The 27386-nt window shown below is 42.9% G+C and overlaps 1 protein-coding gene and 1 long non-coding RNA gene across 2 annotated transcripts in view; one reads left to right on the plus strand and one right to left on the minus strand.

Moving 5' to 3' along the window:
- Positions 1 to 19728, minus strand: part of LOC148126779 (uncharacterized) — a 33079-nt gene extending 13351 nt beyond the window's left edge. The window contains exons 1-2 of the long non-coding RNA XR_015741569.1: positions 19681 to 19728; positions 13137 to 13273 (exon numbers count right to left, since the gene is read on the minus strand). This is a non-coding gene — a long non-coding RNA (uncharacterized LOC148126779). The remainder of the gene's footprint in view (positions 1 to 13136; positions 13274 to 19680) is intronic.
- LOC113450853 (uncharacterized) overlaps positions 3721 to 27386 on the plus strand; it is a 74704-nt gene continuing 51038 nt past the window's right edge. Inside the window, exons 1-3 of the mRNA XM_087923390.1 lie at positions 3721 to 3820; positions 6176 to 6556; positions 11718 to 11801. Of these exons, the coding sequence (XP_087779516.1) occupies positions 3787 to 3820; positions 6176 to 6556; positions 11718 to 11801 (499 nt within the window). The 5' untranslated portion in view covers positions 3721 to 3786. The remainder of the gene's footprint in view (positions 3821 to 6175; positions 6557 to 11717; positions 11802 to 27386) is intronic.

Below are 27386 nucleotides of genomic sequence, written 5' to 3' on the forward strand. Positions count from 1 at the left end.
TTCGATAATTAGACAGGATAGATTATAGAAAGAAAAGAGTGGTAAATTTATAATCAGACTTATAGTAGCTGAAAAGAAGATAAAAAACCACTTTGTTTCTTTTTTCTTTCTAAATTTTCTTTTATGGTACTGTTTTTTAAAAAAAATGGATTTAAGCTTGGATGTCTCTCTTTTTCTTTTTTTTTCTCCTTACTCTCTATTAGTTTGCATTAGCTTTTAACCTTTGTTTTTAACTTTTAATAAAATATGCAATAAATAAATTTAAAAACACCTATCACTGTCTTGAGCCATTCTTTTGCCACTTCCAGCCTTTCCTGCTGAGTTACAGAGCTGTAAATTGGTGCTTAAACTACCGATATTGTTTAAGCAGCAAAAGTTTAGTAATCAGGAAGTTTAGCAATAGAACTTAGGCCACTTCACAGTCCTCTTTAAGCAGTTTAGGGCATTCCAGGTGTTGACCACTCTGTTGCTGAAGTTGTATTTTATGCAATCAAGTTTGGAGCTGTTTACCTTGAATTTGTATTGGTTGTTTGCCCGTGTATTGGTGTGATTGAAGCTGAAGAAGTTGTTGACAGGCAAGATGTTATAGCAGACCATTTTGTGAACTATGCTTAGATCGGACCGCAAGGCAGCACATTGTCCAGGCCCAAAATTTTGAGTCTGGAGGCATAATTCCCCTCTTCCCCAACCCAGAAGCAAATTCCCCTCTTCCCCAATCGAGAACCCTCTCTTGACTTTCCTGACAGGAAACCTCCAGATATATATATTATAAACAGTTTTGGTTTCAAGACCTACAAATCTACAAAACAGAAACTAGGAAGCATTTCAGAAAAGGAGAAGAAAAGCTTCTCCCAAACAGTCTTGTGACTTCAGTCCCTTGTTATCAAGGGCACTGATCTGCAAGTTTTTTTGTGGATTCCTCTTGTTCATCATTGTTTTGTTTTTCTTGTTTCCGTTCGCAGGCCTGCCGATCTACAGCTGGTTTTGTGGGTGAAGTCACTTTGCAAAGAGATCCCAGGCTATGCTGTGATTCATCACTGCTTTGGTTTTCTTGTTCACTTTCCAGGCCAAGCTAGCTGGGGTGTGCTGAATGCTTAACAATTCGGGCCAGGCTTTGTTGGAAGACATGTCTATCCAGGTTCAGTTCCGAGTGGGGAGAAAGACACTGGAAACAGGGAGGCTATTTGGAAAGATGAATTAATGGTAGACAGTAAGGACCACATGATTCGAGGTCCCGGGCAAAAAGAGCACATGGATGAGAGAGGGGGAGAGATTTATAACTTTTGTCAGGCTTTGAACTTGCTTCCTGTTCCTGTGGCAAGAAACGTCTCCTGATTGGTTGTCAGACTCCCATGTGGCCATGCAGGGGTAACTTTGTAAGTTGTCTTGAGTCCCAGGGTTGGTTGAATCTTGCTGGGGGACGTGATGAAGGGGCTTTGAAAAACTCTTATTATGGCTTAATGGCTTTGTCCTGGTTTGGATCTTGAGTGAGGTCTAATCCTATCATGTACTGAGGATGAAGGTTTTTTGTCTTGTAGATAAGATGCAGAGGTGGGTATTCAGCAGGTTCTGACCAGTTCTGGAGAACCAGTAGCGGAAATTATAAGTAGTTCGGAGAACCAGCAAATACCACCTCTGACTGGAGATTTTACAGTATCCTTCCTTCCCCTGCCATGTCCACCAAGCCACGGCCACAGAACCGGAAGTAAAAAAAAATGGAATCCCACCACTGATAAGATGGCACCAAAATATCTTCTGGGGTTATTAAGAAAGGTGGGGGCTGCTTTTCAAGAGCGTGTTTCTCCTTTTCTCATCCAGTGACGTATACTATTCTGTCTTTTTGATATTTCCTAGAATATTTCATTCTTCTAGGAGAAGGGTGGGTGCTAACTTTCTACAGTTTTAAAACATACATTTGAAGATTCACTGCAGATCAGAGTGGACTTCATTAGCCACCCATTTCGCTTTCCCAGCACCCCCAGATTTTAAAGGGGGAGAGGATGATGGATGCACCAAACCCCTGATGTTCTCTGCAAAGTACTACCCAGTCAACCTGCAGGGTGGAAGTGAGTGGAGATGTCACAATATAGATACACCTAAGCCAGTTTTTCCTCTTCCATTCCTTCATGCTAAACAGAGAAGAAATGAACACGATGGGTTTAGTTTCTCCTTTCTGGGGCCAAGATCTGAAATAGAGCAATCCAGAATTCACTGTATGATTTGTGGATGGCAGAAAGAGTTTGGCTGGGCTTACATAGAACGGCATTTAATTTTGTTTTTTTTAAATGCATCTAATTTGTAACTTTGGTTTAACTTTTAAAAGTAGCCATTTGGGATTTCATCAAGTAGCAAATCTCAGTTTCTCGCTGGAAGCTAATTACACTGGGCAGGGGTTTGCAAGGCAGAGGCGGCATCCAGCAGGTTCTGACCAGTTCTGGAGAACCGGTAGTGGAAATTTTGAGTAGTTTGGTGTTAAGTGGGTGCTCTGAAGGAAGAGGCAGGGCTCACTAGTGCAGGTAAACCTTTTATTTTTAAGATCCGGCAGAAAAAGTGGCAGAGCCGTAGCCAGTGCCAGCTTTTAAGGCCGGCACTGTTCAACACTTCAGCCACTGACAGGGCTTTATTCCTCTTCCCAGTGGCTCAGCCAATGAGTGGAGTCTGACATCACTCCTACTGAATATTAATTACAACATGATGCAGCGTCAGGCATATTTAATATTTGGAGAACCGGCAAATCCCACCTCTGACTGGCCCCGCCCCCATCTATTCTCTGCTTCCTGAGTCCCAGCTGATTGGCTGGGTCTTCTTCACAGGAGAACAGAGCTGGAAAGCAGGTTAGTGGGTTGGGGAGGGCATGGGGATTTGGCAGTATCCTTCCCCTTGCCATGCCCACCAAGCCACGCCCACAAAATGTCACACTGGTCTGTTTTTGGAGAACTACGGCTGCATTCTGAAGAGGGGACCTTCCCCCATTTATGGAGGAGACTAGCATAACTGCCATGTTGGCTCCTAAGCCTTCAAAGCAGTGGTGGGATTCAAATATTTTTACTACTGGTTCTGTGGGTGTGGCTTGGTGGGCATGGCAGGAGAAGGATACTGTAAAAATCCCCATTCCCTCCCCACCCCACTAACCTGCTTTCCAGCTCCGTTCTCCTATGCAGGGCAACCAAAGAAGACCCAGCCAATCAGCTGGGACTCGGGAGGCAGAGAAAAAATGGGTGCAGGGCCAATCAGAGGTGGGATTTGCCGGTTCTCCGAACTCCTCAAAATTTCCGCTACCGGTTCTCCAGAACTGGTCAAAACCTGCTGAATACCCACCTCTGCTATTAAGACTGACCAGGTTTTTTGAGGGTAGATTGAATCCTTTTGGGAATGTTGTGACACTCTGGAGGAAGAGTAACGAACCATGCCTGCATCCAGGACTGAAGCAGACTGAAGTTGTTGTGGGAAGTCTTTTTGTCCACATACTCCGGGAGTCAGATGGTGAGGCGTAAATTGGGGGGGCTCCAGAAAGGAAGGTGGGAGTGTTGTTGAGAAATATCCCCCTCCTTTTTTCCCCCCTGGCCACAGCACATTGTGCAAAGGTCTTTAACCGTTGTTATATTTGAGCTGAGCTGGCAGAATTTTGCTGGAGCCAGGGACACGTAGGGAGAAGGCCTGGCTCCATCCTCACACTTCCTCAAAACGAAGCAGAGGAAGGTGAAAGTGAAATGAACCGCGCAAGGGGAAAGCGATGGGCAGGGGAGAAAGGGCTCCAGAGGCAGAGGAGAAGAGATCTGAGTTGCCATGCCAGGTCCGTGGCTGCTCCTGCTCCTGGTGGGTGAGTAAAGGGGCGGCTTTGCTAAGCGGAAAAGAGAACAAAAATCTGTTTCTTGGGATGGGAGCTTCAGGCTGGCCATCTTCTACAGAGCCCAGCCTGGCAGCGATGGCGATGGTGGATGTTGGGCAACATCAAAAGAGAAGGAAGGGAGGGTTGGTTTAAATTAATGCCAAAGCTTTTCAATACGGGGCTCCACCTGGCATCAAGCCCCCCCACCCCCAAAAAACGCAGGGCCATTAACAGATTATCAGAGTTGGGAGAGACCTTGTAGGTCATCTAGTCCAACCCCCCCAAAGCGGGATACCCTACACCATTTCTGACAAATTAAAGGGCAGCCTTGGCTTGATTTTGGCTGCAATGAGGATTTAATAGAGTTTCCACCAACACCAATGGAGTCTGTTTTCTGATCTAGGAGTAACCTCAAGAAACGGGGGGGGGGGGGGGAGCTTTTATACCGTTAGCAAAAGGGAGGTTAGATCTTTGGGCTATAAGGCCTGCCATTCTCCAATGATAAGGAATGGCCTAGGAAAAGAAAGGAGATGATGGAGCTCAACAGAGGAACTAGATCTAGTTTTTCTCCTTGCAGGAGCCGGATTAGATTATTAAGAGTAGATTATTATATTATTGTTATTATTATAATATGACAAGCTATGATGGCGCAGTGGCTTGTTGAAAGGCTGGAAAATGCCTTTCTTCTAAGGATTCGGTTTTCCTGCTGGGAGTGCTCCAGTACAAGGACACAGACAGAGACAACTGCTTGGAAGCTGGTTTATTCTTCAGGAAAGCAAGAGATAGCAAGAAGTCTGCGTTCCTGGGGCTAGCCAGCTTTGTATAATAAACTCCTGATTTTTATACCTTTTCTCCTTTTGTGTGTGAGTGCTTGTGTTTGTATTTTTAATGTTTTAAATCCTGTCAGGGGTTGTCTTCATTTCTGCCAGAGGGTAAACTCTATGGGTGGTTTGATTGGATTATCAGTTCATCCTAATGTTTTCTTATATTTGTTTGGTGGCAATCTCCTGTCTGCTATGGAATTTATTTCGTATCTTTTGTCTATTTGTTTTGCTGATTTGGCATGACCTTTTGTTTGTAAGGGATTTCTTTTTCTTGTTTCCCTAGCTTTCTTAATTACTTGGCTTTTGTCTAGGGGGCTTCTTTTAATACCTTTTATCAAATCTCTTTTCCTATGCAAGTTTGCTTTATGGCTGGCCTGATGTTCCCTTTGGGCTTTTCCTGCTTGGGTATCACTACTGTCCTCATGAAGTTCCCTTTCCACAGGCTGTTAGAATGCAGTACTGCAGGCTATTCCTGGGTGGGTAAAATGAGGACCCAGATTGTTGGTGGGGGGCGGGGGCAATATTCTGACTCTGTAAACTGCATAGAGAAGGCTGTAAAATCCCTGTGAAGCAGTATAGAAGTCTAAGTGCTACTACTGTCGTTATGAGATATTTAGAAGTGGCATAATGGTAGTCTTCCAATAGTTAAGAGGCTGTCCCAAAGGAGAGGGGCTCAGCCTAACCTCCCACACCCCTGAGGGCAAGACAAGAAGCAATAAACGGAAGATCGTTAAAGTGACATCCAAGGAGAGATTTAAGGAGAAATATCCTGACCGTGAATCAGTGGAATTATTTGCCTCCAAAAGTTGTGGATGCTTCCATCACTCAAGGTTTTTAAGAAGAGATTGGAGAGCCATTTGGAGTTGGACTAGAAGACCTCCAAAGTCCCTTCCCACTCTTATCCTGTACTAGCTCTGTACCCGTGCTTTGCTACGAAACTATTGTGATCGGGCTTAGTTTCGAGGGAGGAAAATAAGGGGGAAAAATATTGTGCCTCTGCCTACCGGCATCCATTGGTATTCATCTGGCTAGCATCCTGTCAGTGCGTGAGAGAGAGTTGAGGGCTGTTTGGAAACTGAAACATGGAAACTGAAATAGTATTTGCTGTGTGAGCAAGAAGGAGACAGCCGAGGAGCCTGGGAGAGGCTTAGCTCAACTGTTCTGTACTAAAGCTGGTTGCTGTTGGGAAGGTAAAACTATAATTGAAACTCTTCTCCTCCGCTTGTGTTTTGCATTTGGAAGAGATTCCTTTTCAGGTGAGGAGGGGGAGTAAAACTCATTAGCAGCAGAGCGTGTTAATAATAATATAGGGAATATACTCTAAATGCTCTGATGGTCATGTCGAAAAATCCTTTCTTAGTCAGCACCTAGAAGCCAAGAGGAACATACATGCTAAATTTCAAGTTTGTAGGCTTTATGGTTCTGGAGATTTTGTGATGATGGCTGAGTGGTATTTCGCTTTTATAGAGAGAGATTCTGTAGACCTCGCTGCTCATCCCTTCTCCTGTTCTCCTCTCCCCAGGCCCTGCTGCAGGTCTTGTGCTGTCTACACCCTCGTTCCCGGTTTCTGTCTCCCATGGAGAGACCGCCTTCCTTCCAGTCTCGTTGAATTTCTCTTCTTCGGTGCCCACCTACTTCCAGATCCGATGGCATTTCATCACCGGCCCATGGCTGGTGTTGATTGTGAAAGCTGATAACTGCAAGGGTACCCGTCAGTGGTGGGATGCTTGCGAGATCACAGTGGCAAAATCAGAGAGATACAGGCACCGAACAGAGTGGTCTTCTGAAGGCGCTTCGCTGATATTACGGGATGCCAGAGTAGAAGATTCGGGAATTTATGAAATCAAGGTGCTGGCTTTCGGTGTCAGAGTGTCAGCCAACATCAATCTAACTGTGATCAATGGTGAGAGAATGGAGATAGGTCTGCAGGGGCAGGGAAAGGCATGAGATTTAATTTTTTTAACAACCAGTTCTGTTGGCTTGACTAGGTGGGTGTGGCCACATGACTGGGTGGGCGTGGCTTTTTTTGCAGCAGCACCACCACCACCAACCCCGGTTTATTTGCCTCCTGGGTCTCAGGGAAGCCTCCTGGGGGGTCATTTTTGCAGCGCCCCCATGCTCTGTTTTTGGGCTTCCTGTGCCTCAGGGAAGCTTCCTGGAGGGTCATTTTTGCTCCCAGGAAGCTTCCCTGGGGCCCAGGAAGGCAAAAAATGGATCTTGGGAAGGTGCACAGCCCCTCCCCCCCTTGTGCCCCCCTGCCCCTTATTGCCTCCTGGGCCTCAGGGAAGCCTCCTGGGCGAAGCAGTAAGACAGCTAGGGGATTCCGGCACAGCTGATCATCGGAACAGCAGTAAGACAGCTAGGGGATTCTGGCACAGCTGATCATCGGAACTGCAGTAAGACAGCTAGGAGGTTCTGGCACAGCTGATCATCGGAACCGCAGTAAGACAGCTAGGGGGATTCCGGCACAGCTGATCATTGGAACAGCAGTAAGACAGCTAGGGGATTCTGGCACAGCTGATCATTGGAACCACAGTAAGACAGCTAGGGGGATTCTGGCACAGCTGATCATTGGAACAGCAGTAAGACAGCTAGGGGGATTCCGGCACAGCTGATCATCGGAACAGCAGTAAGACAGCTAGGGGGATTCTGGCACAGCTGATCATCGGAACTGCAGTAAGACAGCTAGGGAGGTTCTGGCACAGCTGATCATCGGAACCGCAGTAAGACAGCTAGGGGGATTCCGGCACAGCTGATCATTGGAACAGCAGTAAGACAGCTAGGGGGATTCTGGCACAGCTGATCATTGGAACCGCAGTAAGACAGTTAGGGGGATTCCGGCACAGCTGATCATCGGAACAGCAGTAAGACAGCTAGGGAGGTTCTGGCACAGCTGATCATCGGAACCGCAGTAAGACAGCTAGGGGGATTCTGGCACAGCTGATCATTGGAACAGCAGTAAGACAGCTAGGGGGATTCTGGCACAGCTGATCATTGGAACCGCAGTAAGACAGTTAGGGGGATTCCGGCACAGCTGATCATCGGAACAGCAGTAAGACAGTTAGGGGGATTCTGGCATAGCTGATCATCCAGCTGATCGTTGGGCGGAGAAAAAAAAGAAATACCTTAAGGAATGACTGGGCGGGGAAGAATGCAGTCAATGATGTCAGGCATGCTGACTGGGCTGTTCTGAACCAAACCTGGTTCCAAGAGAGCAAACACAAGACAAAGGCAGCAGCACAACCTTTTAATGTTTCAGCTAAGAATTCTGTTTCTTCACAGATAAAAGGCTGCTTCCAACTAATTAGTTCCTACAAGAAAGAACCTTTCCAAGTTTTTGCAAGTCAGCCAAAACACAACAGATAAGAAATAGCTTACAATACAAGGGTCTTCAAATACCAACTCCACAAGGCTGAGTTTAAAACGACTTTGCCTTCTGCAAAGTACATTTGTTCACAGCTGGCTTTTATCTTCTTGGAGGAGGGGCTATTACCTTGCAGCCTTACTCCCGAGTCGCCCGTGCTGCTGTAACTGCTCTTTCCTACAATCAATCCTGCACACACGCGCACTTGGCACAGGCTCCTCAGGAACCTCCTCATCGCTGCTGCCAGCCCCCACAATCTCTGAAGGTAGCAGTCCACTCCCTGATGGTCCTGGCCCCTCATCTGAGTCCTCGCTCACCTGCTGCGGGTTAACCACAACACTGGGCAGGGAGGGGAGGGGCAAGTGGAGAGTGGTGGGGCCAGCCAGGGGCACGATGTGCCGGTCCTCCGAACTGCACAGAATCATAACAACCGGTTCTATAGAACTGGTCCAAACCAGTAGAATCCCACCCCTGAAGGCATCTGGGGAGAAGTCAAAAAAGTTGAGATGTCAATTGCAATACAATTGGGCATGGCATCAGTGTTGTGCAGGAATAACAAGATAACAGAGTTAGAGGAGACCTCAAAGGTCTTCTGGTCCAATTCCCTTCTCAAGCAGAAAACCTTATACCCTTTCAGACAAATCTCTTCTTAAAAATTTCCAGTATTGGAACATTCACAACTTCTGGAGGAAAATCATTCTAATTGTTCTCACTGTCAAGAAATTTCTCCTTAGTTCTAAGTTGGTTTTCCCCTTGATTAGTTTTCATCCATTGTTTCTTGTTTTGAGTTGTGCGATTTGGACCATCTTGACTTTTTAAACTTCCCCATGAACACAGTTGATGGGAGGACCTGAGGTTTTGTTTATTGACATTAAATGTTATTTCCTTGTTTGACTTTATTGCTTTATCGCAAGGGCCTTCAAACTTGGCAAGTTTAAGACTTGTGGACTTCCACTCCCAGAATTCCTGAGCTAACATGACTGGAGGAGGAATTCTGGGAGTTGAAGTCCACAAGTCTTAAAGCCGTCAAGTCTAAAGACCCCTGCTTTATCTGCTTTATCTGGATTACATCAGACCTTTTAGATGAGGCCTGTCAAACTGGCAGGCTGCAGGCCGGATACAACCTGTGCAGCCTCTCCACATCAACCCTGGCTCTGCAAAGGCAAACCAAAAACAAAAAACCACCCATTGCAATATGTCACGATATGGCCTGCAATGTGATCGGGTTTTTATTCCCATCTTAGATGAATAAATTGTCAGGATTCCGGCAGTTACTCCAATTAAATCCTGAGCCTTGAGTCACACTCCCAAAACTAAAAAAAGATTTATTTGAAGGTAACATTCTACATCCAGCATTTACCTGAGCGTAGCTAACTCTGAGACATGTAATTCACTGTCACCCTTGATTCTGCTTTCCCCCCACACCCCTCTGGGTATATCATCCAATGAAAAACGTCCATAGCCAAGAGTCATCAATCATGCTCTCCAATTAGATTTTTCCCCACAGAAGCTTCAGTCATCAAATCAGTCTCTGAGGAAAATATGAATGGAATGTACTTTCGATTCCACACTGCTGCCTGCTCTTTGAAACTCCCCCCTTCTTTCTGTTGTCAACTATAAAACATGTATACAAAATGTTTTATGAGCTGGCATAAATTTTAAATGACATTTAAATAATCTCTGCATCTTCTGTGGTTATTAAAACATTAAAAGAAGATGAAAGGGTGTGATTATGCTTAATTTCCCTCCCCTTCCACATTGTCTGGATTGATGTTCTTAAGTCCACTCAAAGCAGAGGTGGTATTCAGCAGGATCTGACCAGTTCTGGAGAACCGGTAGCGGAAATTTTGAATAGTTCAGAAAACTGGCAAATACCACCTCTGACTGGATATTCTATAGTATTTTTCCCCTGCCACACCCACCAAGCCATGCCCACAGAACCGGTAGTAAAAAAATCCAAATCCCACCACTGACTCAAAGCAACTGTTTTCTATACAGCTAACTCATGGTAGCCAAACCTGCTGCTGTCCATCTGTTGGACAACAATGCCCATATTTCCAGGTTCTTCTTTGTCTAGGATAGTGTTTCCCAATCCTGTCAGTTCTGTGGACTTCAATTCCCAGAATTCTCATCAATGGTTATGCTGGCTGTGGAATTCTGGGATCTGAAGTCGATACCAGTGTGTCTCAACGTTGGCAACTTTGAAATGTATGGACTTCAACTCCCAGAATTCCTCAGCCAGCAGGGCTGGCTGGGGAATTCTGGGAGTTGAAGTCCACACATCTGAACGTTGCCAACGTTGAGAAACACTGGTCTATACATCTGAACACTGGAGTTCTCTGCATGAGATCCTTATTCTTCATTCTCTGCTATTTCATGTGCGCTTGAGAGAAATTCTCCTCCCACCATGGGGCCATTGAAGGACACCTTGGTTGGGAGGAAGGAGGTTACGAGCACAGCTGTAGTGCACAATTTGAAGCCCCATTTCTTTTTAGGTGTATTGTGTGTGACACACATAAAAGTGGATTAGGCTTTGATGGTTATGGTGTCATTCTGACTTACAGTCCTTCGTGAAGGAGTAAGCAGCTGCTTTGGGAGAGGGCTTTTCTCAATTGGGAAAGTGATTAAAAACACAGTGCAGATTTAAGCCAGAAGAAGATCAAAGCAAGGCCATATTGCAATGGTTTGACCTTGGAAGACAGAAGGCAGAGATGTTGCCAAGGGAATAATTAGATAAGAAGAGGGGTGGGCTTCAGGCAGTTCGGGCGAACTGGATGTTAATTTTACATCCGGTTCGGTGAACCGGTAGTTCTGATGACCGGCTGGCCCTGCCCCACCCTGCCCCGCCCCTCCCAGGAGTCCCTATGCAGCCTGTTTTGGATCTCAGCTAAGTGCAGGAGGTGCGTGGAGGTGGAAAACGGGCCTCCCAGAAGCATGTGGAAGGCGAAAATAGGCCTATTTCTGGCCTCCAGAGCCCAGGGAACCGGAAAACGGGCCCTCCACAGCCCACCATGGCCATGCCCAGCCAGCAACCTGGGCAAAGAACAGTTGTTAAATTATTTGAAGCCCACCACTGAATAAGAGGCAGCATAGCCCACAACTAGATAGTGGGTAGAGCGAGAAGCTCTGAAGAGACCCTCTCTAGTTTCTTGGGCTGTTAAAAATAACGGTGGTGTCAAGCACAGGAAATCAGGAATCCAAGCAGATCAAACGAGTGTAGGTTTATTGTATACTAATGCTCTCTACAAGAATCTGAACTAATAACAGTCAAAACAAATTGGTGATAGAGAAGAGTCGATGGAATTCACGGCTGGACTTAGATCTCTTGCGGCCATGAAGAGATTTGAGACTGATGATGCATTTGACCCTTCCCTCCCGCCCCCAGGCTCAGCTTGGTCATCCCCTACAGGTGGGAGATTTGCACTTTTAGACTTCCAAGATTCTGTTAATGTAGCTTTACAGTAAAGTAGAATTAGTTCATATGATTGTGCTTCTTGTTTGGGAAAGTGGACAGAAGGAATCCTGCCTAGTGTTTTGGAAATTAAAAGGAAAGGAGGGGAGAAGTGATTTCAAGATTGTAATCTTGCACCAGAGCTAGTGGTGACTTTATTTGGATTTCCTCACAGGGCTGACATGTGTCCTTAACAGTCTGCATTAAAAAAGTAATGTCTTTTTTTTAAAAAAAAAAAAATCTTAACAGAAACCAGCAGTCCCTTGTTGAATGCTGCTGCCTTTGATGATCAGAGAAGTGGGATCTCTTCTAGCAAAAGCAGAAATGTAGAAGGTTGGTATGGGAGTTGGAAATAATTAGAAAAGAAACCCAGAAATTAAATGGGCTATGGAAGGGGGAAATGAAATCAGATACTGGAAGATGAAATGTAATCATGTTTTTAGACATTATCTCCGTCCATCCAATTGTTTCTTTCATTATGTCAAAGAGGGATCACCTGCTATCCTATTTTCCATCTCTGTATGGCTGCTGCTATGTAATATCAATGGACTAAAGCTGGAAAAAGCAAAGGCTCCTTGCAAAGGAATAGTCCAGCCTAATTATCCCCCATATTGCTTCCTGTGGCTCTGAAGAGTTCTGGGCCTTTTGATACAGAAAGATAGAGTTAATGTGAATCAGTATTTCTGAACCTTAGCAACTTTAACAGGTGTGGACTTCAACTCAGAGGTGGTATTCAACAGGTTCTGATTGGTTCTGGAGAACCGGTAGAGGAAATTTTGAGTAGTTTGGAGAACCGGCAAATACCACCTCTGACTGGCCCCACCCCCATCTATTCCCTGCCTCCCAAGTCCCAGCTGATTGGCTGGGTCTTCTTTGGTTGCCCTGCACAGGAGAACGGAGCTGGAAAGCAGGTTAGTGGGGTGGGGAGGAAATGGGGATTTTGCAGTATCCTTCCCCTGCCATGCCCACCAAGCCACACCCACAGAACTGGTAGTAAAAATTTTTGAATCCCACCACTGCTTCAACTCCCAGAATTCTCCAGTCAAGATGGCTGCTGGGGAATTCTGAGAGTCGAAGTCAACCCCTGTTAAATTTGCTGAAGTTGAGACACGCTGATATAAATTGTTGCTTGATGTTTATGGTATTCTCTCTCCCTGTTTTTGCCTGCCTCTTCACCTATTTTTACCAGTTAATTGTTTTGATCTTTCCTGGTATTTAATAAAAAAAACTATCAATAGCAATAGCACTTAGACTTATACACCGCTTCATAGTGCTTTTACAGCCCCCTCTAAGCGGTTTGCAGAGTCAGCCTATGGCTCCCAACAATCTGGGTCCTCATTTTAGCCACCTCAGAAGGATGGAAGGCTGACTCAACCTTGAGCCTGGTGAGATTCGAACAGTCAAATTGCAGGTAGCTGGCAGTCAGCAGAAGTGGCCTGCAGTGCTGCATTCTAACCCCTGCACCATCACAGCTCTTAATCATGCAATGTTTTGCTCTCTGAACAGAGGAACTTGCTTTGATCTGGATATCGAGTTTGGAAGCATGAAAGATGCAAACTGAACTGGAAAATTTCCAAATGCAAAGTTTGGAAGACACAAACCGAACTGGAAATTATGTTTAATAATGTCCCCACATTTCTGGGTTGAAAGCTGTGATATTTTACTTACCGGGAATTCCACGAATTACACAGCCAAAAGGAAGCAAGGAAAAACCAACCGCCAACTTCCTTTAAACAAAAGTTTCTGAAATGTGTTGTTTTACCTCCAACTTCTTGAGATCTTTACAAGCAAACAGGGTCAGGATTCTAAGAGTAGAGTAGCAGAGGGAAATTCAACAGAACAGCTTACCACACCAGCCACATTGGAGGAAATTCCCTCATTGCATAACTATTAAACGTGCAGCAGCTTACTCTTTTCTTTCTGTCTTACCACCCCACAGTGTTGTGATTATATTTTGGATGCTAGGCAAGCAGCTCACAATATTTGTCTGACTTTAGAAAAAGACATGTTGGCATGGGCTTTCTCCCTCCAAATCTTGAAGCAAATGATGCAGTTTCAGCATCAGATAACTCTGCCTGTTTAATGTCAATCAGTTGAATTATTGACCTTGATTGAATAATCAAGAAAAGATTCAATATTCATTTATCCATGAGAATAGAACAGAACAGAACAACAGAGTTGGAAGGGACCTTAAATAAACCAGTGGAATGGCTTGCCTTCAGAAGTTGGTGCACCCTCACTGGTTTATTGTTCTCACTATCAGGAAAGTTCCCCTTAGTTTTAGGCTGGTCTTCTTGTTAGTGATTGGGGACAAACCCCCAAAAACAGAATGTGCAGCAGCAGTCAAGCCAGGCAGCCAAATGAGAGAGGAAGGGCCCTAGAGTTTACACACACTGATGACAAACACTGTTTTGTAGTTTAAATAGTTGTTTAATCCAATTAGAGTTTAAACATTGTCAATCAGTCCATATGTCATTCACAAATATATCCATTCAGTAACTTAGTCCATTTACTAGTCAGTTCTATATCCTTATCTGCTTGTAAAGATATCTTCTCCTCTGATACCTTTCCTCTTGAAGACAACGCTGAGTATTCACAGGATATCAGCACATCAATGAAAATAGTCCTTTCGTTCAGGTATTCAAACAGTTGTAGCAAACAGTAGCAAACAAAACAGTAGCAAGCAGATAACAAGCAGAGAGATGTTACGTTTCTCTTACTGCCTTTTATTGCCGCTTGTAACGCACTCTTAATTAGTTAATTACAAGCAGTTTGGTGCTTAAAGCTACAAGTTACAAACACTAAAACCTTGGTTTATATATTTATTCACCCAAACTTGGTTGGTGTATCAATGTTATACCCAACATTCTCCCTTTGGGTGATATAAATATATAATACCCTTACAATCTAAAACCATACTTTACACAACTCTCTTGGTGCTTAATGGCACCTTGGGCTTTAGTAAAGTTATCAGCTATATTGTCCTCCGACATGCAGTACTCCAGCTGTATCATTTTACTCTTTACAGATTGTCTAACGTTTAAGTACCTTAAATCTGTATGCTTGCTCCTAGTTTTTACTGCAATATTTGTGGCCATTTGAATTGCTGCCTGATTATCTTCATGTACAATTATAGGATAATTTACAGTTAATCCCATGTCATTCATCATCTGCTTATACATGATTAATTCAGTACATAATAACGACAAACAGGAGAATTCTGCTTCCATAGTTGACAAACTGATATGCTGTTGTCTTATTGACTTCCAACCTATTAATGTCTTACCCAGCATTATGGCTGTTCCCAAGTCGACTTTCTTGTGTCTCTTTCTGATGCAAAACTAGCATCTGCATAAGCACTCAGTATTAGATCACCTTTGGTTCTAGATACAGTGCATGGTTTAATGTTCCTTTAAGATATCTTAAAATTCTCTTTAATGCTTTCCAATGTCATTGAAGTGGATCATTATTATGTCGTGCCAGTTGATTAACACCATAAGCTATATCTGGCCTTGACCAATTGCTAATGTGATAAGCTACCAATCAAAGATTGATATATTACCTTATCAAACTTGGGACTTTGAGCATCCATTTTGCAAATATCCTGACTCATTGAGTCTTTGCAGTCTTACAAAGTTCCATCTTATAATCTATTAGCAATTTAGATATCTTATCCTCCTGAGATATCTTAAAACCTTTCTGTGTTTTCAGTATATTCAAACCTAGATATTTCTTTATCTCCCCTAATTGCTTGATTTTTATTTTCTTAGCTAATGATGCTATTATTTTATTGGCTTCATCATTAGTTTCTGTAATCAAAGCAATATCATCTGTGAATAATAGTAATAATGATATTTTTCCATTTGTCTCCTTTTAAATAGACATGGATCGGCTAAACTAGCTTTAAACCCTATATTGTTTAGTTCCTTTACAATATACTGGTTCCATTCATAGCCTGATTGTTTAAGACCATAGAGGCTCTTTTTTAACAACCAATAATCATTATTATTTTCACCTTTAAATCCAATAGGTTTTTTCATGTATACAGTATGTCTTAGTGGAGCGTGCCAAGTAAGCAGTTTCTACATCTAGATGGTTGACTATATATTTCTTACTTGCTGCCCATACTAAAGCTGCCCTTAATGTTGCTGCTTTAAGGCTAGGTGCAAATACCTCATCATAGTCATTGGCATTTTGTCTAAAACCTTGGGCTACTAATCGTGCTTTATGGATTATATTACCATCTTTTTCAGTTTTTATCTTAAAAATCCATTTGCAGCCAATGGGTTTTATATCAACAGGTAATCTCGCATTTTCATATCCTTTCATATCCTTTAAGGATTTCAATTCCTTATTCATTGCTGCATACCAACTTTCCTTATCTTTAGTAGGATACATGTTTATTTCATCTACAGTATATGGAACTTTATTAATCTGGCACACTGTGTTAGCCTGGTATCTATCAGGCAGTCTAGATATTCGTGTAGTTCTTCTGGGAATTGCAGGGCTTGTATGAGGACTTTTTTGAATTACTACCTGTTCATGTTCCTCAGCTTGCTCAGCTATTGGTGCTATTTCTTCTTTTATGGGCTCTATCTCTGCCTGTATTTTCTCTTTACTTTATTCTTAAAGTTACAGGGATAATTAATGGGATTTCTATAGGATTCAATTACTTCTTTTATTGTTATCCTGTTCTAACTTATCCCATCCTACGTGTTTCTAGAAATTGGGCATTGGCACTACATAACACCTTAGATGTGCCTTTCTCCCAAAATCTATATGCCCTATGGTTTGCTTGGTAACCAACGAAGAATAATTGTTTAGCTCTGTGTTGCCCTTTACGCCTGAGTTGTGTAGGGATATGCACCCATGCTGGTGCACCAAATGTGTGCAGGTAACTCAGATCAGGCTTCCTGCCATGCCACATGGTGAATGGTATTTCACCAGTAGTTCTGTTAACAACGTTGTTCAATATGTTATTAGCACACATTGTGGCCTCCCCCACAAAGAATCAGGTAATCCAGAATCAGTTAACATTGTTCTAACCATTGCCTGTAGTGTTTGGCCTCTTCTCTCAATAAATGTGTTGTGTTGTGGTCTGTATGGTGCAGATTTTTGTGCTCTATTCCAGCTACCTTTAATCTATTCTGGAATTTGCTGTTAACAAATTCCGTACCATTATCTGTCACCAGGGTTATCAGTTGCCGCTTAGACTTTCTTTCTGCAAATTTTAACCAGTTGAAGAAATGTTGATATGTTTCAGTTTTGCTTTTCATTAGGTAGCAAAACCCATATCTAGAATAATGGTCCATAATGCTCAGTATATATTGAGCACCCCCCATACTGGGTTTCTTTGGACCTATAATGTCTGCAAATACTACTTCTAAAGGTTCTTTAGTTTTGAAACCATTTAGCCTATTTGCAGGCAATATTTTACTCTTATCTTCACAGCAGACATTACAACGCAAATATTTATCACAAGGTTTTAACCTTATTCCATCAGATAACTCTACTGTACGTTTTAGCATTTTAAAATTTACATGCCCCAAACGCCTATGCAATAAATGGATACATTCATTATGAGGCTTTATATTGTTAAATACAGTCTGTGCCTCCCCTTTCTTACTATCATGTAATACATACAATGTTCCATTTAAAGCTGCAGTTACCCTTTTGTTACCTTTTTCAATTATGCAATTATTATCCTTAAATGTAATTACATAACCTAGTTTGTCTAATACCCTTACAGAAAGCAAGTTCACCTTTAACTGTGGTACATACAACATTTTTATATCCTGGTTTAAGCATGGACAGTATGCAATACCTTCTCCCTTGGCCTTGAGGTTCCAGCCATTAGCAAGTGATATATGTTGAGAGCTTGTAGACAGTTTTATAAATTTTGTCTTATCTCTCGTGATGCAGTGGGATGCACCACTGTCCACCACCCATAAATCATTCTTCACATCACAGTTGCTAAACGTGGCTAGTTCAAAAAATTTATTTGGCTTTTTTACATTCTGGCTTTTTTCTTTTCTGCAGAATCTTGCCAAATGTCCTCTGCCTCCACAATTAAAACACGTTTTAATTGTGTATGCCGTCGAAGATAAATTCTCTTCTTTATTAGGTTTATCTTCTCTCAGCTGGTCACGTTCACACCTTCTTCTAGCTTCTTCTAATAGCCTGCCGGTAATCTCGGTTAATGATAAACTATCTTTTGGCAATACTTCTAAAGCAGTCACATAATCATCATAGCTTTGATCTAATGAAGCCAGTATGATGTATACTTGTTGCAACTCATTAAATATAAGCTCTTTTTCTTGTAATTCCTGAAAAATGCTCTTCATACAATTTAAATGAGTTAACATGTCTCCATTCTTCTGAAGATGTGTTCAAATAGTTTGCGTGTAAGATATATATGAGCTCCTACACTGTCCCGAACATATATCTTCCTGAGGTTCTCCCAGCAGTTTGCAGCATTTTCCTCTCCACGGATATGGATAAGTTGCTGGTCAGAGAGAGTCAGTCCTATGATGCATAAAGCCTGCTCATTCTTTCGTTTATAGTCTTGTATCTTTTTGTCATCCTCTTCAACATTAGGATCTAAGTTAGTCACATCTGGTGGGTTTGTTATTATGTCCCACAAACCTTCTCTTCGTAGAAGTAAACTACATTTCATTGACCATGAAACATAGTTTGTTCCATCTAGTCTGGATATCATGGACAGATTTGGCAAATTTACTTGTGCCATTGCTCTTCAGATATGTAACTATTTAAAAACTACTGAAAAAAAACAGTTTGTTTTTACAGTAATGTGCAACTCACACCAACTCTCACTGCTATATCCTAGTTAGTTAGACTGTGCGCACTGGGCCCATAACCAATGTTAGTGATTGGGGACAAACCCCCCAAAACAAAATGTGCAGTAGCAGTCAAGCCAGGCAGCCAAATGAGAGAGGAAGGGCCCTAGAGTTTACACACACTGATGACAAACACTGTTTTGTAGTTTAAATAGTTGTTTAATCCAATTAGAGTTTAAACATTGTCAATCAGTCCATATGTCATTCACAAATATATCCATTCAGTAACTTAGTCCATTTACTAGTCAGTTCTATATCCTTATCTGCTTGTAAAGATATCTTCTCCTCTGATACCTTTCCTTTTGAAGACAACGCTGAGTATTCACAGGATATCAGCACATCAATGAAAATAGTCCTTTCGTTCAGGTATTCAAACAGTTGTAGCAAACAGTAGCAAACAAACAGTAGCAAGCAGATAACAAGCAGAGAGATGTTACGTTTCTCTTACTGCCTTTTATTGCCGTTTGTAACCGCACCCTTAATTAGTTAATTACAAGCAGTTTGGTGCTTAAAGCTACAAGTTACAAAACACCCAAACCTTGGTTTATATATTTATTCACCCAAACTTAGTTGGTGTATCAATGTTATACCCAACATTTCTCCTTGATTAGCTTCCATCCATTCCTTCTTGTCCTGCCCTCAGGTGGCTTTGGAGAATAGGTTGATCCCCTCTTCACTGTGGCAGCCCTTCAAATATTGGTACACTGCTATCATGTCGCTGTTAGATTTTTTTTTCCACTGGACATGTCCATTTCCAGCAACCGTTTGTCATATGTTTTAGTCTCCCTAATAATCTTTGTTGCTCTTCTCTGCACTCTTTCCAGAGTCTCAACATCTTTTTTTGAATATCGTGGCAACCCAAACTGGATGCGATATTCCAAGTGTGGTCTTACCAAGCCATTATAAAGCAGTACTAACACTTCATAATGATATAAAGACCCTTGCTTGGGCAGGGGGTTAGACTGGTCCCTTCCAGCCCTATGGTTTGATGATTGTATGTCTCTTACTAAGAAGAGCCAGACATCCCTTTGGGGCAGGCAGTTCCTTTGTCCAGCCATTCTTCTCACCGCAGGAAGTTCCTCTTTATTATTACCTTTATTGTCAGAGTACAACATGTGTGCAATGAGATTCGCTAAGCCTCCCTTCGTGCACACACCCCCAACACAGTAAGGACAGAAGTCCCTAACCCAGTCACAATCTTATCACACTGTGTGACCTTGTTGCACAACGTCCCCGCAAGTCTATCATACTATGTTGACATGAAGTTATTTTCCATTCAGAAGTCTGACAGCCCATGGGTAGAAACTGTTTCTTCAGCCTGTTGGTGTGGCTGGCTATGCTTCTATATCACCTACTCGATGGTAGGAGAGTGAAGAAGTGCTGACGGGGACGTGAGTCTTGCCTGAAGATTTTCCTCATCCTTCTAAGGCAGCGAGCCCTTGCGATGTTATCTAGTGTTATCAGGGGACAGCCCACGATGTTTTGTGCTGTGATGTCTTTCTATTCATGGCTGTCAAGCCAGCATATCTGTTAGGGATACACCCTAGCAGAATCTGCACAGCAGTCAGGCAGGCAGGCAAAATATGTGAGATAAACGTTTTTGTAGCTTACACTCAGTAAAACAGATACACTGTGCTAGTTAAATAGTTTATTCCAGTAAGAGTTATAGCATAGTCAAACAGTCCATATATCATTCACTAGTTCAGTCTGTCCAGGGATTATTCAGTTGCAAATTCCAGTGTCGAAAAGGAGAGGTCAATAAACTTACAAATATCAGTCCAGTAATATATCTCCTCGCAGTAGAGATATGAAGAAGTCACACCTCCTTTCTTCCTCCAGTGTTCAGCAACTCAGCAGTAGGTAAACACGCAGTTAACAAACCATCAATCCATCAAACCAGTCAATCATCAGCAATCGTCAGGAATCAGTAGGTTCTCTTGCTCCCTCTTATGGCGGTTTCACACCGCACCCAAAATTACATGCTTTGCAATTTAAAGTGACACACCCTTAAACTTACTATCATAGTTTATATATTTTATTTTACCCAAACTACGTTAGGTAACCTTGTTATTCCTAACAATATCACACCGTAATGCAATATGAGAGGATGCTTTCTATCGTGGACCGGTAAAAGGAGGTCATCAGTCATTGTTCCACTTTATTCTTTCACAAGACCCTAAGGAAGTGGAGTCTCTGTTGGGCCTTTCTGGCCACCTGGGTTGTGTTGGTTTTCCAGGTGAGATCTTCGCTGAGGTAGACTCCCAGGAATTTCAAGGAGGAAACTCTCTCCACACAGCCCCCCCCCATGTGGTATGTAAAGTGGGGCAGGTTCCTCTCTCTTCTTCTGGAAGTCTAACACCATCTCTTCATGTTTCACTGAGTTTGGCTTCGTTGCCATTCCCAGCCGCTGTTTGTTGACCAGCCCTGCAGCTTGAGACACTCGGAAATGAAAAGTTTTTGTGAATTCTTTCCTCTTGCTTCTTGGGTCTCCTGAGGGAATCACGGTGGTGATCCTGTCAAATGTTTCTTGTGGCAGCTCCAGTCTCTTTGAAGGTGGGATTTGGCCGAGACTATACGGTGCCCAATATCATCCGACTGAGCTTAGCTGGATTGATTCTCTGTCTCCTTGGATTCATCATAGCAGAGGTAAATGGCCACATATTGTGTTTCTCCTCCAGGTTCCGCCATGTTGCTTATCTCATTTGCTGAATGGAAAGTTAAGGAAGAGCTTGAGGTGCTTTTTCCTTGCAGGAAAGAGAATCCAAGCACTCATATACTTACAAAAGTTCATATAGTGACCGTTTTAAGCTATAACGGCACTGAAATAGTGAACTAATGACCGTTTTTCACACGCATGACCATTGCAGCATCCCGGGAGGGGCAAGCTCCGGGGGCAGTGGGGACACCCCAACAAGCAGTGGCAACCAGGTCGGGAGCGTGGCCAGCCAGAAGTCTCTACCGGTTCGGCAACCCACGCCTAATTGCCGCTACCGATACACTCGAACTGGTGCAGAATGCAGTACTGCATTCTAACCGCTGCGCCACCACAACTCTTTTTTTACTCCAACTAGACTGGAGAGGGAAAAAAGGGATGAATCAAGAGCAAAGCTAAGGTTCTGTGGGAAATTGGTAAGCTTCTGTTGATCTACAGACTTATACAATATAATTTATCAAGTTGCAAATATGAAAACAGATGAGATTGGGCTTCAAATGCACGGTCCTTCTGCTCGCTAGGTGTTGAAGAAAGCCAGTTGTTGTTCTTGGTTTTTTTGCAGAATGTTGCTTCCTCTTACTCCAGACGGCGAGAGGCAAGGGTGCATCAGATGGAAAATCCCTTCTCCTCCTCCTCCTCCTCCTCCTCGGTTCCTGATTTGTGAAAAATCACCCAAGTTAGGTGATGTGGACAAACAGCCTTGTAAAATTTGCTGCTGATCTTCTGAAGTCCTTCTTTGCAACAGGCCATGCCCTCATCTTCTCAGCCACTAAAGTATTTGTCATGGGGTGGATGGACCCTCCTTTATAGAAGGAAAGATTTGTGGACTCAACACTACAAAGTCTACCCTTGCACCGCTTCGCCCTTGCTCTACAACTTCTGGAAAAGGGGATGTGAACCCCGTGCTGGCTAGAATGCACAGATGAATCATTTTTGGCATCAACAGCATTGGCACGTGACCCAAGTCTTATGTGCTTAAGAAGATTGTGCTCTGAAAAACGGCTACAGGAACCGGCTGTAGGTCTGAACAAAGCCACTTCCTCAAGTGCTTGCTTACTGTCCAAATAGTTGGACTTCTGCTCCTATAGATCTCAACTAGCAGGTCAAAATCCCAAAGGTGCTTTTTCGGGAGGCAACTAGCTATACAATTTGGGATGAACATCCGTGGAACGGTGTGAGAATAGGAATGGGTTTCCAGAGGCAAAATTGCAGACCACAGGAACCAGGAGCACCACTCAGGTGACCCTGAGGACACTGATAAACCTCCAAGTGCTTCAATGAAAGGATGCAGAATGCAGATGACCAGCTGTCTGCAAGGAATATAAATCCAGTCAAAGCTGAAGAAGCTTCTTGGATGAAATGACTTCAAAGCAAAAAACGTCTTCAAAGAAAAACAAGAAAGTCCAGTTACCTCCTTAAAACCATGCCCTGGATGACTGAGGATCTCTAGAGACTTTTAGCAAGTCAAAGCATTCCATGTTTGCTGGAATAATGGGATTGAAGTCCAATGTATTTTGGAGAGCAATTGGCTGGAGGTGGTTGGATCAGGAAGTTCGCGGTAGAACAAGCTTGGTCCAATTCAAGTTCTGCAACCAGTAGTTTTGAAAGCATCTACAGTGGTTTGATTCTTCTCCCGCTTGAACATCTCCCCTGAAGAAGACTTCAGTGAGTTCCTTGGTGCTCTCTGAGTTTGTTTTCTGGCAGATATTTCATTACCCAAAGTAGGTGACATCAGCGCTTCTGAAATCCTACTCCCTACTGGTACTGATGATGTTACCTAGTTGGGTCATGAAATGTCTGCAAAAAAATATCAAACTCAGGGGGCACCAAGGGCCCCTCATTTCGACCTGAAGACGTCAGAGCTTTTCTAGCAGTTGATGTCCCTAGTGAGCATCTCTGTAGTCCTGACATGTCATGTCACCTGAGAATCATTGCTGATCTTTTATTAGTCTGTAAAGCGAACATGTCCAGCCATGCTCGCATCTTCATTGTCCATCTTCAGCAACCAAGGTAACTCTAGCCCACAAATGCTTGACTTCTAATAAAGAGTTTGGTTAATAAGGTGCTACAGAATTAGTTGTATTTAACACAGAGGGCTAAGCCATGGCTTGCTTAAACATGGTTGAAGGCATAATCTACAACTAGATGGATTTACATAATGCACAAAGCAAAATTATCATGCCAGAACATGTCTGAATGATGAGTGAGCTAAGCCAGTATTCAGGTATTGGGAGGGTGAATCTTGCAACTGCGTTTAAGTGAGGAATGGGGGCCACCCTCTGAAAACATTTGGTGGTCCCTGGAGATGACACTCATGATTTTGTGATGGGGGCAAATGTAGCTCTGGGATCCAAAGTTATGCATTCTAGTCTAAACCAGAAAATTTTCCTGGTTTAATCCAACATCAGGTTTCAGTTTGATACTTCCTTATGAATCTAGCCAGTTGTGGTTTATTTAGTGAAGTATGGTGAAGTAATGTGTGGTTTATTGAGATAGGTGAACCTGCTTGTTATTTTCCCTAATTATTAATAATTACAAATAATTATTTGTTTAAGCCCATGATTATAGATTGGACTGTAATTGTATGCATCCTGTCTTTTCCCCCACCAGATGAAAAATTCAGTACTGTTGATTTATTTTAACCATAATTTATTGAACAAATAGTGTTCAAGTTCCTACCAAACAAATCACATTATTTATTTACTGAATTTATATCACCGCCTGTTCGCACATGAAGAGTCAAGGCAGCTTACAGAATATAAAACCTCATTTTAAACAATAAAACTAATGAAAAGAATCAAATAAATTAATATAATAAAATCACCCTCACCCCCGCATCCAGGCGACAGTAGATCACACAAACCATTCAATGGGCTGTATCCCACTCTGGGTTCCCCATTATGGTTTAGTGCATTGTAATTGAACTGGGTATTTATTTTATTAATTTGATTTGTCAAACTCTTACAAGATAATAGATATAATAGAATAAGCATAAAATACAGATATATGTAACATAAATAAGTGCAAATAATTGGGGGCAGGAACAGTAGGCACGATGGTGCGCTAATGCACGCCCTTTACAGACCTCTTAGGAATGAGGTGAGGTGAATTGTGGATAGTTTGAGGGTAAAGGAGTGGAGGCTTAGTGGATGTAACACCAGTGTCAGGTAGTGCATTCCAGGCATTGACCACTCTGTTGCTGAAGTTGTACTTTCTGCAATCCAGTTTGGAGCTGTTTACATTGAGTTTGTATCTGTTGTGTGCTCTTGTATTGTTACAGTTGAAAGTGAAGTAGTCATTGACTGGTAGGACATTGTAGCAGATAATTTTGTGTGCTACGCTTAGGTCCAACCGTAGGTGGCGTAGTTCAAGGTTGTCTAAGCCTAAAAATCTCAAGTCTGGTGGTGTAGGGTATTCTGTTGTGAGCAGAGGGGTGTAGTTCTCTTCTTGTGAAATATTTCTGGACTTGCTCAATTGTATTCATGCACAATATACAGTGTGGATTCTAGACTGATGAGCTGTATTCTAGTATTGGTCTAACAAAGGTTTTGTATGCCCTAGTTAACAATTCAGTAGTACCAGAGGAGAAACTATGCAAGGTTAGATTTACAACTCTTAAAGCCTTTTTATGATTTTATGCTGATTTTGGCAATGCTGATGCAATGACCTCTGGCGCTTAGATCATTTGATATGAGTACTCCAAGGCCCTTGACCAAGTAAGGGTCATCAACAAGGCCATATCCGCCTAGCTTGTATTTGGCGTACTGATTTTTTTTTTACCAATTGTATTGTTTTTTCATTTTAATCAAGAGTTTTCCAGTTTATTGCAAAACCTTGATGTCCCACTCCCAAAGTCTATTTTTATTTTTATGTTTCAAGAACTCACCTCCCACTTCAGTTTTTCTTCCTGAGTTTAAGGTTACAACTGCAGATCACCCTTGACTCATGACTGTAATTGAGCCCAGAGTTATAGGCATAAATCATGTCAGTCGTTAAGCAGGTCATCACGTGACTGATCTGTTTTTATGACTTTTCTGTGGTGGTGGTGGTGGTGGTAAAGCAAATCACCACGGTCATCAAGCAGAACTGCAGTGATTTTAGCCTTTGTGGCATTTTTGCCACCAACCAATACCTTTTTGTGTGTGTGTGTGTCCATCGTACATTTGAACAATCACTGAGCAACTACGGTAGTTGTAAGTCAAGGACTACCTGTATAAATGTCACAGAAATGGGAATTTTGCTTTGAACCCCACAATAAGCACACGGTCGATCAAAAGTTCAGGTGACCTGTTCTGGGGACGTCCATCCAACAAATAAGTTCTAGATGAAAATCAACCCAGAGGGGTCTTATGGGCAGAGATGGGCTCCTTCACTTCACAGTTCCTAACTTGGCATGGAACAAGTCACACGTGTTCCAAACTGCAGTGAAATTTACCTAAAGTTCTCGGAAAGCTTTTCCCGTTGAAAAACATTCAAAGAATTTGCACAGTTCCAATGCAACCGTGTCAACTGCGCAGTTATAGTCATCAGATAGTTTGGGGAGTTATGGCGTAGATCAAGATCAAAGGTCCACAGCTTTTTCCATGCGTTGTACACATGAGAAATAGGCAGAGATTCAATTCAACCCTTAGGGCATCTTCATGACTTTCCTTTCACCACCCTCTGAGGACACCCCTGCTGACACTTTTTCATTGAATTGATTAAAAAACAACCGGTGACTTTGGTCACGCTTCCAATTTTCCCCTCTTCGTGTGCATTACTGTGATTACCCAACACAGAAACCATATATATTGCACAGTAAGAAAAATAACTTAAAAAATAAAATAGGATGCACAGAAAAGTCCCTCAAGGCCAGAGAGCGGTGTCTTCAGTGCATTCACAGGCAATTGAAAATTGCTAATATTGTTGCTAGAAAGCATGTCACACTACCTGTAAGTGGAAGGAAGAAAGATAAGTAGGTAGGTAGATCAATCCACCTAACATTCATTTATCTCATACACTGAGATGCCACATGACTGAAAAAAGCCTGTGGTGCTTTGCCTAGCCCTAGATGATCAGTCAATTGCTGGGGATGGATCACACAATGAAACATGAGATACAACCCTTGGGTAGTTTCCCCCCATGTCAGCAATCATCATCACACCAAAACTAGTGATCCAGTCTTTGGTTCAGCAGGAATAGTTGTGGCGGGGGAGGGAGGGAGGGAGGAAGGAAGGAAGGAAGGAAGGAAGAAGAAAGGGAGATGAAATGGAGATAAAGGAAGGAAGGAAGGAAGGAAGGAAGGAAGGAAGGAAGGAAGGAAGGAAGGGGAGGGGGAGAGGTGGGGGGGGGGGAAGAGAAGAGGAAAAGAGAAGCGAAAGTAAATTTGTCACTGTCAGGCATCTCTGGAGGGTGTAGCCCAGGGATCCCAAACTTGGCAACTTTGAGACTTGTAGACTTCAACTCCAAGAATTCTTTGCTGGCTGAGAAATTCTGGGAGTTGAAGCCCACAAGTCTCAAAGTTGCCAAGTTTGGAGACCCCTGCTGTAGTCCAATAAAATCAAGAGGCCATCTGCAACTGGGTAATTGAAGTCCTATGACATTTTTATGGGTGTCATAGAAATTTGATCTCATCATCATAGTTGCCATCTTGACTTTTTTAGAGCAGGCCCAGAGGTGGGATTCAGCAGGTTCTGACCAGTTCTGGAGAACCGACAGCGGAAATTTTGAGTAGTTTGGAGAACCGGCAAATACCACCTCTGACTGGCCCCACCCCCATCTATTCTCCGCCTCCCGAGTCCCAGCTGATCGGCTGGGTCTTCTTTTGTTGCCCTGCACAGGAGATTGGAGCTGGAAAGCAGGTTAGTGGAGTGGGGAGGGAATGGACATTTTGCAGTATCCTCCCCCCAGGAATGGGGTGGCAATGTTTACAATATCCTTCCCCTGCCATGCCCACCAACCCATGCCCACAGAATCGGTAGTAATTTTTTTTGAATCCTACCACTGAGCAAACCCTGTGGATATCTCTGACCATTGTAGTTCTAGACCTTTTTCCCAGAAGAATCAGGCAAGAATCAGGAGCTATTGGCCAACCGTTTCTCCTTTACATGTTTTTGTAACATTTCCCCTTCTTCATGAGTTCTTCACTCAGCCAACTATGAACATGGCTTTTAATTTTTCCTACCAGAGAAACATTTGCCGGTTTATCAAGTGGAAACCAGACAGAGTGATTCACTATCGCATTGTGCAGGATTTCCTGACGTCAGATTCTGAAAACCTCCCACGATGACTCAGCTTTTTCATTTCAAACCCTCTGCCTGTTTAAAACTGGGGTGAATTTTAGTGTGGGAATATTTAAATATGCAACAC

This window comes from Pseudonaja textilis, chromosome 2, assembly GCF_049901715.1.
Source record: "Pseudonaja textilis isolate UNSWEBS1 chromosome 2, rPseTex1.2, whole genome shotgun sequence".
Taxonomy (NCBI): domain Eukaryota; kingdom Metazoa; phylum Chordata; class Lepidosauria; order Squamata; family Elapidae; genus Pseudonaja; species Pseudonaja textilis.